Consider the following 11,554-nt stretch of genomic DNA (forward strand, 5'->3'; position numbering starts at 1 on the left):
TTGGCTGATATTTATAAGTTTTACGTTATATTTAGCCATGTCAGCTATGTGCATTGAAAATGTTTTGCTCAAAAGGTGTCTATTCCGTAGTTTATGTACATTTGGTAGGAAGGCTTCAAGACTAGTAAACAGAGAAGATAACAGAAAGAGCATTTCTAAACGTAAACAAATATACTTTATGTGTGTAACATCCAGTTAACAGCAAACACGTGGTTAAAAATATATTCACATGTTACATAAAAAGTCATTGTATTTAATTTTACACATTGTCAATTATAAACAATGCAAATTAATTTAAAGGTAAAACTATATGATCTTATATTTATCCTTTGTTGAATCTATAGATAGATATATGATTTACTTCTCTGTTGAAATACATGTGACAGAAACATATAAGGCACAAAATTAGTCATAATATAATTTCCACTGGAATAAATATTACACTTGCAGTTTTGTTTACTGGTAGCTGGGAATAGTATATCTGTCATATATCTGTATATATTTAAGTTCCCCTATTTTATAAGGATACACAATACATTATTTGAAATATATGAGTTTTTGCAAAGACTTGGTTAATTATATTACTTTATCCTGCAATTGGGTGTCCTACTATACAGATACAGCCCTACAGATATCGCTATGCTGTATCTGTATACTATACAGATATCGCTTAAAAGCTCCGCCCACTGCCGGACTGAGTATTGTTTGAACCTGTGTGACCTCAGAATGTGTATTCCAGTTGCATTCGAATGACGATGACAATTGTCGATTTCAAAACTTGAATGTGTATGATTGTGTCAAAATCAACCATGTCAATTTCAGCATGCATGTTTATAGTGAAAGTCTGAAGCGAAGGTCAACTCGTACACTTCTGTTTCAAATTTGACAATGTTTTGTTATTTGTTTTTACTGTTGAAATTAGTTGTTATGTAAAAATAGATAATTATTCACCTTGAGCGATGTATTATTGTTGACTATTCGAGATTCTTTTTTTGCGAACCCGTCTTCAGCGAAATGTGTTATTTTGATATTACTACGCGGGCCTCAAGGGATTACAAATCGAAAATAAATGCTAAATAAGTTAGTTTTTGTGTCTTTCAAAACACAAACAATATACAAAATTAATTGCAGGATAAAGACAATAACTGTTTAGTGTCTTTAAATATCAGCTGTATTTGTACTCGGCTCGAAACAGGTGTAGTAGCTCGCTAAAAGCTCGCATACACCTTGTTTCCTAGCCTCGTACAAATACAGCTGATATTTAAAGACACTAAACAGTTATTGTCTATACATGTGTACTGTAAGCAGCACAATCATCCACATAATTGCCGTCTACACAATGTACAATATATACATGCATTCCTTGAATATTTCAAATTTTTCTTTACTCAGAGGCAGATTTAGGGGAGACAGGGGTCCGGGCCCCCCCCTTTTCTGTGAAAAATTTGGTTGAGTATATAGGGAATCACTGAAGCTTTACCAAAGTGGGCCCCCACTTAAGAAAATTTCTTGATCCGCCACTGTTATACCACTTAGTATACATAGTATATGTCCCTAACAGAATAAATGGTAATGAATCTATAATACTAAAATGACGAGGTCCAATTTGTCAGCCGTCATCAGGTAAAAACGGCAAATCAAAGAATTAATTCAACTTTATATATAGCTTTAATATATAGGACATTGGTGTTGATTAAAAATTACACCACTCCAGACCCTTTTGCAGTCCACATAATTAATATTGCCAATAATTAACAAGTTCCGGTTCGAATCTGATACCGATACCAATAGTATATTCACCTGTTACAAAAATGTACCTATTACCTTATCTGTACCTTCCGCATCTACATGTAACAGGCGCACTACCATACGGTGTATTTAGTGTTTTGCTATATACACGGGTCATAACCACAGGGTTGACACTACTAAATTCAACCATTGTCACATTGTTCCCTATTGTAGTATTTTAATCAGTATGACTTTCTAAGATGACAATACGAATACTAAAAATTTGGACTTAAATTAAGGCGTATAGGTACAGTTTTCAATTTGTTAGCCGGCATGACGTAAAACAGTGAATCAAAGATCAAATAACTACTATAGGACAATGCTGTTGATTAAAAAATACTCCATTCCAGGCACTTTTGTTTTCCCAAATAGTTAATATTACCAATAATTGATAAGTTCAAGGTCGACGGGTTCAAACAGAAAGCTTTTTAAAGCAGAGAAAACTTACAGTGCATCTTATAATAGGCATGACTTTATCAGATAATACGCATAGTTCTATACTTTAATTCAGTCACGGACCCACGATATCACGGGTGTGTTCTAGTATTTGTTTAAAAAGGAACAGACATTTGTAATGTCATTATTTGCCAAGATTTTTCCAGAGGACAAAACAACCTCTAAGAATCAATAAAAGGAGAAATATAGCCTAACAAAATAAGATATGACTCTTTAATGATCCTTAATATCAATTAACCCTTAATTACTACAGTCCTCAAAAAAATTTACTCATAAAGACTGAAAACATCCATTGATCATTGTTGATAGTTATAAGACATCATTATGTTTAAATGCAATTTAATTTTATCATGTTTATTGTCATTGAACTTTTGTTGTGTATGTGGCAATACAAGTTTAAACAAACAATAAACATCAAAATAAAAAGCGAAACAGTTTACAAAAAATACACAATAAACTATGATGATGATGGAAGTTTTTAACGACCTTGACTGGCTATACAGTTCTTACATAGTTAATCATGTCTTGCACTTTTTGGGCATAGATGAATAAATAAAAAAAAAACTTAAAATCATAAGTGTAATTGTATCTAATTTTCAAGACATTCAACACATATGTCTATCATGTCGTTACTTTTCATGCTATATATATATTCATTTAAAGTAAAGTTTCATTTGTGTGGTTTTTTTTACAAAATACTGCCTATACATACTATATTCAGGGCCTTTCACATTTATGTGCTGCAGCAGTAAATTTCTTTGTTAATATATTGAGATTAAATGTTGAACTCAAATTAAAAACTGTTTGCAAACCAGAAAAATGTTTAAGGCAGGTTTTGATATCTTGAAAACTTTTTAAGGATTTCATTTGTCTGATGTTAGTATTTAGTATTTATTTTGTTTATTTTTGTCATTTATGAATAACAACATTATCACACTTTATGTTCTAGGTATTATGTCCGCGTTGCCAAAGAAAAATGGACACCATCAAAAGTTCACAGTAAGTTTAATGTAAAATATAGAGCAGATTGCATTATAATCTTTTATTACATTGGTTTGAATGCTGTTCGTTCTCACAGAATTTAATTAATCTGGTATTTTCATTCTGACATTTGGTAAGAGCAGCTTTTATCAAGATGTTATAAAGATTTTTCCATTAAAAAATTGCTTCAATTTTTAGTGTAAGTAAATAATGTAATTGAAGAAAAAACTAATCAAAGATTTCAAATACAAAAAATATTCTACTTAAATAATGACTTAACTACACATCAATTTACATATGAAAGTCGACCTACTGGTGGTTCATGGTTCAGTTTCTTATACTTTGTTTTTATTCATATGTAAAGTAAATGTAATATAAAGAATACATATTAAAAGACTGCAATACACATGTGACATGAATGATGAAACAAAACATTAACAAAATGATCAAACATGAGTTTCTATAATTTTGCAAATTCAGGCATGATATCCGCTGCATGTCAGACTACAATTTATAGGAATAAAAAAAAAAAGTCAATGTTTTCTTGATATATAAACACAACCTGTAAATTGTCTAAATTGAAGTTACAGGTGGAGACAACTCTTTCAAATGATATCATGCATATTTTTATAGACAGCATATTAAAGCACTTGTGTTTAGCATTATACTTTTGTATTTTCACATATTTAACAGAATGCTATACAAATGTATTTTTATTGTGATATAATATTTATGAACTTTGATATTACAATATTTCTGTAATAAAAGATTGCTATTTTTTTTACAGATATGTGTAGAAGGGAACATTGCCAGTGGTAAAACATCATTTTTAGAATACTTTAAAGACACACATGATGTTGAGGTAGGTCAAGAAATGTTTCTTAATCTATAAAATTAGGGTTTCATATAAATGCCTGTCAATTTTCTCTCACATCTATTATATGCTAAGTTGACCCAAGATTCTGAAAGTTGTTTTAAAGATTGTTATTCTATATAATTGAACAACAATAATATAGGGTACATAACATGAAGCATGGTGAATTTATCTTATTCTTCATGTAGGTTAAAACAAACTTACATTTAAAATGATTTCAGAATACAAGTTCAACATCAAATCAATGTACAGATCTAATAATGCACATTTTATAACATTTTCTGTATTTTTCCATTTTTGAATAACAGAATAGATATCTTTGAAAGAAAATACCAATTTAAAAAAGAAAAATTGTGATATATTTGTAGGTGATAGAAGAACCTGTAAACAAATGGAGGAATGTTCAAGGAGGGAATATTTTAGTATGTATAATATTTTAGCATATTGAGCTACAATTTGTAGATTCTAGTAAAACAAAAATATGTTATGCTGATATGAGTATATTTAGATTTATGAAACCTATCTGAAATGCTCTACTCTAGGTATATTTAAAAAAAAAAAAAGGAAGACCAGAAAGAATCAGCAAATATTCCATTTTTATTTTACCTTAAATCTACATTAAAATATAAACTCAATATAGATACCAAAATTAAATGCTTTGTACAAATGTACATCAGATCTGCCTTTGGTCTACAAAAGACACATCAGTGGCGTTCAAACAGAAAAAGTTAAAATCAGAGGCAGATTTAGGGGGTGGGGGGGTTGAGGGAAATATGTGGTTGATTATATAGGAAATCACAGAAGCATAGCCTGGAATTGGCCCCATCATAGACAGTCAGCCCCTTTTTATGAAATTTTTTGGATCCACCACTAAAAATGGTCAAATATGGCAGAAAGTTGAAGAGCATTGAGTACCCAAAATTCTTAAAGGTTTTGTAAGATACAGCCAAATGTTTGATAGTTTATTATTATACATGTGTATTTTGAACAGGCCAAGATGTATGAAGATCCAACAAGATGGTCATTAACACTCCAGACATATGTACAGTTGACAATGTTACAGAATCATGTCAAATCACAGGTTAGTAACCTTTGACCTTTTTATATTCTAGATACTTTAAATTTACAGTTAAAAAGAATGAAAATTAGAAAATACTCATGTTTTAAAAGGTTTTTTTACTTGTTTTGCTTTTATTTATATTTTCTTAGAAAGAAGATCAGTACTTTTCCAATTATGGAGAAAACATTAAAAAATGACTTAATGAATGCAAGACTTTAAAATTGAATCATTTTTTTTAAGGACTGCCAATAGTTATTTTCTCAGGAATTGACAATAAAATTGAGAATGGAAATGGGGAATGTGCCAAAGAGACAACAACCCGACCATAAAGCAGACAACAGCAGAAGGTCACCAAATGCTACTTTCAAATTTGATCAATGAAATAAAAAAAAAAAAAAGGTTAAAGCTGATGTGTGGTGCTTGATTAAAAAACACTCTCAATGAAATTAACAAATCCCAAATACCATTTTGGTTATTGCCCTTTAAGTTCTTTGTCCACAAATACATACACATGTGTATGTTCCTTTCCAGAGTATAGAACCTTTGTCTTTTGTTAGATGATCCAGGCTGTCAATGGTTTTTGAACACCTTAATGTTACAGATGATCGTTTGAATGTAAAATATATTCATTAGTTTTTAGAAACATAGATAAAAACTGTAGCATTATTGAGAAATGCAACAAATAATCCTATTGTGATTATAATTTTTTTTTTTTTTTGTAGGAAAAAACAATTAAATTGATGGAAAGGTCAATATATAGTGCAAAGTATTGTTTTGTCGAGAACTTGCATAACAGGTAACAGATTGTCTAAGGAAATGAAAAAGTTTTAAGCAACTGTATAATTATAAGAATATTAAGGCTATATAATGCAAAAGAAGACACAAGTTTATCAATCTTCTATTACCAAATTCTTGCATATTCTTTCACACAATATGCAAAATAACCATAACAAAATTTGTGTCTCAATAGACCACTTTCGAGTTCATCCGTCACCGGAAAAAACTCGACAATTATGCGCGCCTTTATGACGTCATTTACCAGATAGAGGGGGTCGCCTGTATCCCTGCACTATTAACGTTCATCAAGCGTCTTAGTGATCGTCATTGTGCAGGATAAACTAGAAATAATGGTTGTACTTAATGACAATTCCCTAATGACAGCCGTGCTGATTGTCAATTTTGCGAATTCAATTTGCCCAATAATTTGTACAATATAGAATTATAGTTTTCCAACCACTCGCTCAACATTAGAATGGAAGCGACGACGCCCCTAAACGCACAAATGACGTTTATTAAAACCAGAGTTTTTGATGGAAATGCATCGAACTCGAAAGTTGTCTATTTTCAGAAATTGGGAATCAGAACTTTCTGAAATTTGGTATCAAACATCATATGAGCATAGTTTACTATGTGGTACATTTTATATTTTTTTTCTTTAATGAATTCTAACACATATTTTTACACATAAACACTATTTTTGAAACTACATGTATTGGCACCTAAACATATGGTATCAGTCTTCATGTGATGATGGATCATCAATTACATTGCTGATCAATTTCCTGTCAATAAAATATATATATAACAGGGTATCATTAATGACCAAGACTTAAAGAGCTTACAGTTAAATATGTGTGTTTCAATTATAAATTTTATTATTTCTTCAACTATCATTTATAAACTTTTCCACAGTTCTAGAAAACATGGAAAAGATATGAACTTTAGTTAACTCATTCATTGATGATTAAATTACATTTACTACTCGGGTTACATATTTTGTATGCTCTATTTTTTAGCGGTAAAATGCCTGATTTAGAGTTTGCAGTTTTAAGTGAATGGTTTGATTGGATTTTAGATTTTCACAAGTGTCCATTAGATCTGATTGTATACCTACAGACAACTCCAGAAATAGTTTATGACAGAATTAAGAAACGACAAAGAAAAGAAGAACAAACAATCCCAATAGTGAGTGATTAGTTACAGATTTGACTCCAAGAAAGTTACACACTTCGCACTAAGAAAATAACACATGTGACACTAAGAAAGTTACACACATTAATTAAGTTACATACGTGACACAAAGATATGGTAGTTTTACATAGTTAACCATTATAGATCTTATGTTTACTTTTGATCTTTTTATAACTTCAAGAAATAATTAGACATCCATTTTGGTCTTTCTTGGTAAATAATATTACTGCATGAAATATCATATATTTATTACTAACACTAAATTCTTCATATAATAAAAAAAAATTACATATATATATGGCAAATGCAACAAAGAAAACATCTAATATCAGAGGTTCCTTCAATTTGACAGGCTTTTAAACATGAAGTGGCATTAAACAAATGTTTAGAATCATAAGCCCTCTTTTTATCTTGCTCTGACAGTGAACTAACAAAGTTATATAATTTAATTTTGGATGTAACACGTCTTCTGTCAGATGCTGACGTTTTTTGTTATGAGCCCATAGACATAATTTAGTCATGTGACCGTGACGTCATCAACGTTTTTTCATGGTTTTCTACGGTTTAAAATGGAATTTAGAATTAAATTATAAGAAATGACTGTAATATTTTTTCTGTCTATTCGAAATAACAAAAAATGTGGTGCACACTGTTAAATAACCCGCTACGCGCGTTATTCAGTGTGCACCAAATTTTTTATGTTATTTCTTCATAGACAGAAAAAATATTACAGTCATTCCTTATTTAAAGTGAATAAAAGAACAGACAACAAAAACCAGTACAGGATGAGTACTTTGCTTGAAAATAACCATATGATAAACAACAACCAAAGTACAAACCAAACAACAACAAACAACAACCAAAGTACAAACCAAACAACAACAAACAACAACCAAAGTACAAACCAAACAACAAACTCTTTTTAAATGTCAAAGAATGTTTACAATTGCTGAAAACCATCAACAAAACCCTTTGCATGCTGGTAAAAAAAATATATGCCTATGATCAATTAATTACCATTAAAAATAGATCATTATATGAATTTGTTTATTATTTTTTTATAGGAATACTTACAAACGTTACATAATCTACATGAAGATTGGTTAATACATCAGAGAAAATTTCCAGTTCCGTGTAAAGTACTAGTATGTATCACTTTTATTATATTATATATAGCCTATATATTGAATTAAAGTTATTGACCACTTATTGATATACACCACACATCTATAGGTTTTTACCCCTCCATTAGTCATCTTGGTTTCGGAATACTTAGATCAGATTGCCACCTTACTTTGATATATAGCTGCAGTTCTGAGAGGAAGTTTTCCTAGAAACACAGAGCTTTCTTAGTAACAGACTGGTAGAAAGTGGAATCTAACCCTTCAATATATTTGTCAACGTCAAATGAAAATTATCGTTTCAAATGAATGCATTTGAATCATTGTTTTGGATGGACAAACCTGATTTCAAAACAAAATTTACCAGAAAGTCAGGTGAAAAGTATACTGTCTAATAACATTAACATTACCAATTTTCCTGCACCAGATGCGCATTTTCGACAATACATGTCTCTTCAGTGATGCTCATGGCCAAAATATTTGAAATCCAAAGCTTATATAAAAGATGAAGAGCTATAATCCTAAAGGTCCATAAAGTATAGCCAAATCTGTGAAAGGAATTAGAGCTTTGCATGAGGGAGATAAATTCCTTTATTTAAAATAATTTCTTACATTTTGTAACAGCAAATTTTAATAACACAAACAAATCCGTATTACATGCCTAGATATTTTGTTTACCTGTCTGATTTTTTTATGGACAATTTTTTTTTTTATAAAATTATTGAATTGTTAGGATTAGAGACATTTACAGTACCTCAGAATGTATGATATTGAAGCAGTGTTTTACTACATGGGCTGATTAAGAACATGACAAAACTCATTTATTTATTATTTGTTTCAGACATTAGATGCTAATTATGAATTGGACTACATGCACAAAGTATTTGAAGAAAATAGAAAGAAAATTATGTGTGACAGTGGATGAAGCAGAAACAAACAATGTTCTCACTACCAAATGATATAAATTTAGTGTAAAGAAAGACTTACAGCTTCAAGTTGGGATACATCATGATTGGGATATGACATTGTGAGGTTGTGTTTCTTAGCAGCATAGAAGAAAATGCTAGTGATCCTGGTGATTCATACTTCTATTGCTATGGTGACAGATCTTGCAATGTATCTGATATATATTCGTTATTTAATGGGCTACTAGATGTTGTGCTTTTGGTGTATAATAATGGATTTTTAATGCAAATTAAATGTAATGGGAATGATAGATAAACTTCATAGAGGTTAGGTGAAATATTAATGCCACCACCATAGGTGAGGGATCATTTATAAGCTTTACCCTTGTCTGTCAGTATGTCTGACTGTATATCTGTAAATCAATAAATCCGTACATCTGTACGTCCCAGATCTGGTTTCTGTTCTTAAAATCTGAAAAGATATTGATTGGTGGTGTGCCCAATCTGGTGCAGTACAATTGAAACCATTATTGTTTCAAATTGATTTATATTTCAAATTTCTCTTGAAATTAGTTGAAATAAATAATAAGCTCTAAAAGTAATGTCTTGCCATTTAAATATAAATGTGAGGTAATGTTACTTTTTATGCCCCACCTACGATAGTAGAGGGGCATTGTTTTCTGGTCTGTGCCTCCGTTTGTCCATCGGTCCCTTCGTATGGTTGTCCAGCTTCAGGTTAAAGTTTTTGATCAAGGTAGTTTCGATGAAGTTGTAATCCAATCAACTTGAAACATCTTACACATTTTCCTTATGATATGATCCTTCTAATTTCAAAGCCAAATTAGACTTTTGAACCAAATTTCATGGTCAACTGAACTTAGAAAATGGTAGTGTGAATTTCAGGTTAAAGTTTTTGGTCAAGGTAGTTTTTGATGAAGTGGAAGTCCAATAAACTTGAAACTTAGTACACATGTTCCCTATGATATGATCGTTATAATTTTAAATCCAAATAAGATTTTTACCCCCATTTTACGGTTCATTGAACATGGGAAATGGTACTGCAAGTGGGACACCCATGTACTGTGGACACATTCTTGTTTGTTTCTTTTTTTATTCAGGTTGAGTTAATTTGTTGGCAGATGAATTTGAAACTTTGACATATGTAGGGGCAATCTTATTACATTTTTTGTACATGAATCTGAGGGAAAGGAGATAAATTTCATCTATTAACTTATTTATTATTTTATAGTCACTTTAAAATAGGGTTAAAAGACAACTTTAAATATTTTATTTTTTTTCATAAATTATCTCCCAGCTTATATCAAAACATCAGAAACTAGACAAAACTAGAAACTTGAAGAAAAAAGATCAATATCAATTTTTGAGTAATAAATTTGATAAAAAATTAAGCTTGAAATATTCATTACTGCTTTCATATTTTTTCCACAATGCCTTCCTTTTGCCAGTGCTTTTATGCACAACAATTTTGGAAAAAATATAAGTTTTAAAAATTTGAAATACATTTTTCTAGAATATTTTTAAAACTCCTAAATGTTCAGTTGTAGTTCTAATTAATAATGGGATAGAAAGTAAGATTGCATGTTTTTTTAGTTTATCATTTCAACTCTACAATGTTTCTCAAAACTGTCAGAATCACACAAGAATATGTACAATTAGTCTGCACTTTAATATACACTACATTGAGTTTAAGTCTTGATTTCTTTACTATTTTGACTTAACAAAAGTGTTCAAAATTTTCAATATTATACCTCATTTATTGTTTAGGAATTTTTTATTTGTTGAAAAGTATTTTTATTTAAATGTATGGAAATAAAAAAATGGATAAGAAATATGAGTTGATAAATATAGATTCCTACATTGACATGATTGATACCAGTGGATTATCAGATTTATCCAATCGAGATAGTTGAATTATTTCAATTTTAAAGTCTGACAAGTATGATAACAGTATAATGTGTCAGAGATATTGTCTCTGAGTGCTTGCTTGGTGTTTCCTTTACACTGTTGCAGCACAAAAAGGCTTATCTTTGAAGTGGAGTCTATGTTACATGCAAGAAACAATACTTCTGAAGGATTAGAAATTGATAACTCTACTTTGTAAATTCACTGTTGCATGGTAAACAAGTTTGTCTCTGTTCCTTTGTCTTCTATTTTAAGTTTATTTTCCTTTCAATTGAGAAATATAGATATAGGAAGATGTGGTGTGAGTGCCAATGAGACAACTCTCCATACAAATAACAATTTAAAAAGTAAACCATTATAGGTTAAAGTACGGCCTTCAACACGGAGCCTTGGCTCACACCGAACAACAAGCTATAAAGGGCCCCAAAATTACTAGTGTAAAACCATTCAAACGGGAAAACCAACGGTCTAATCT

The 11,554-nt window shown here is 30.4% G+C and overlaps 1 protein-coding gene across 1 annotated transcript; it reads left to right on the forward strand.

Annotated features, from left to right (window-relative positions):
• The first annotated feature begins 14 nt into the window (after positions 1 to 14).
• Positions 15 to 11,006, forward strand: LOC139523251 (thymidine kinase 2, mitochondrial-like). The gene is made up of 9 exons (XM_071317100.1): positions 15 to 161; positions 3,194 to 3,243; positions 4,013 to 4,087; positions 4,468 to 4,521; positions 5,091 to 5,180; positions 5,882 to 5,955; positions 6,956 to 7,124; positions 8,195 to 8,275; positions 9,093 to 11,006. Exons 1-9 carry the CDS (start codon positions 38 to 40, stop codon positions 9,174 to 9,176), a joined length of 801 nt encoding a protein of 266 aa, XP_071173201.1. The 5' UTR covers positions 15 to 37; the 3' UTR covers positions 9,177 to 11,006.
• The last annotated feature ends 548 nt before the right edge of the window (positions 11,007 to 11,554 follow it).

Source organism: Mytilus edulis, chromosome 5 (assembly GCF_963676685.1).
Source record: "Mytilus edulis chromosome 5, xbMytEdul2.2, whole genome shotgun sequence".
NCBI lineage: Eukaryota > Metazoa > Mollusca > Bivalvia > Mytilida > Mytilidae > Mytilus > Mytilus edulis.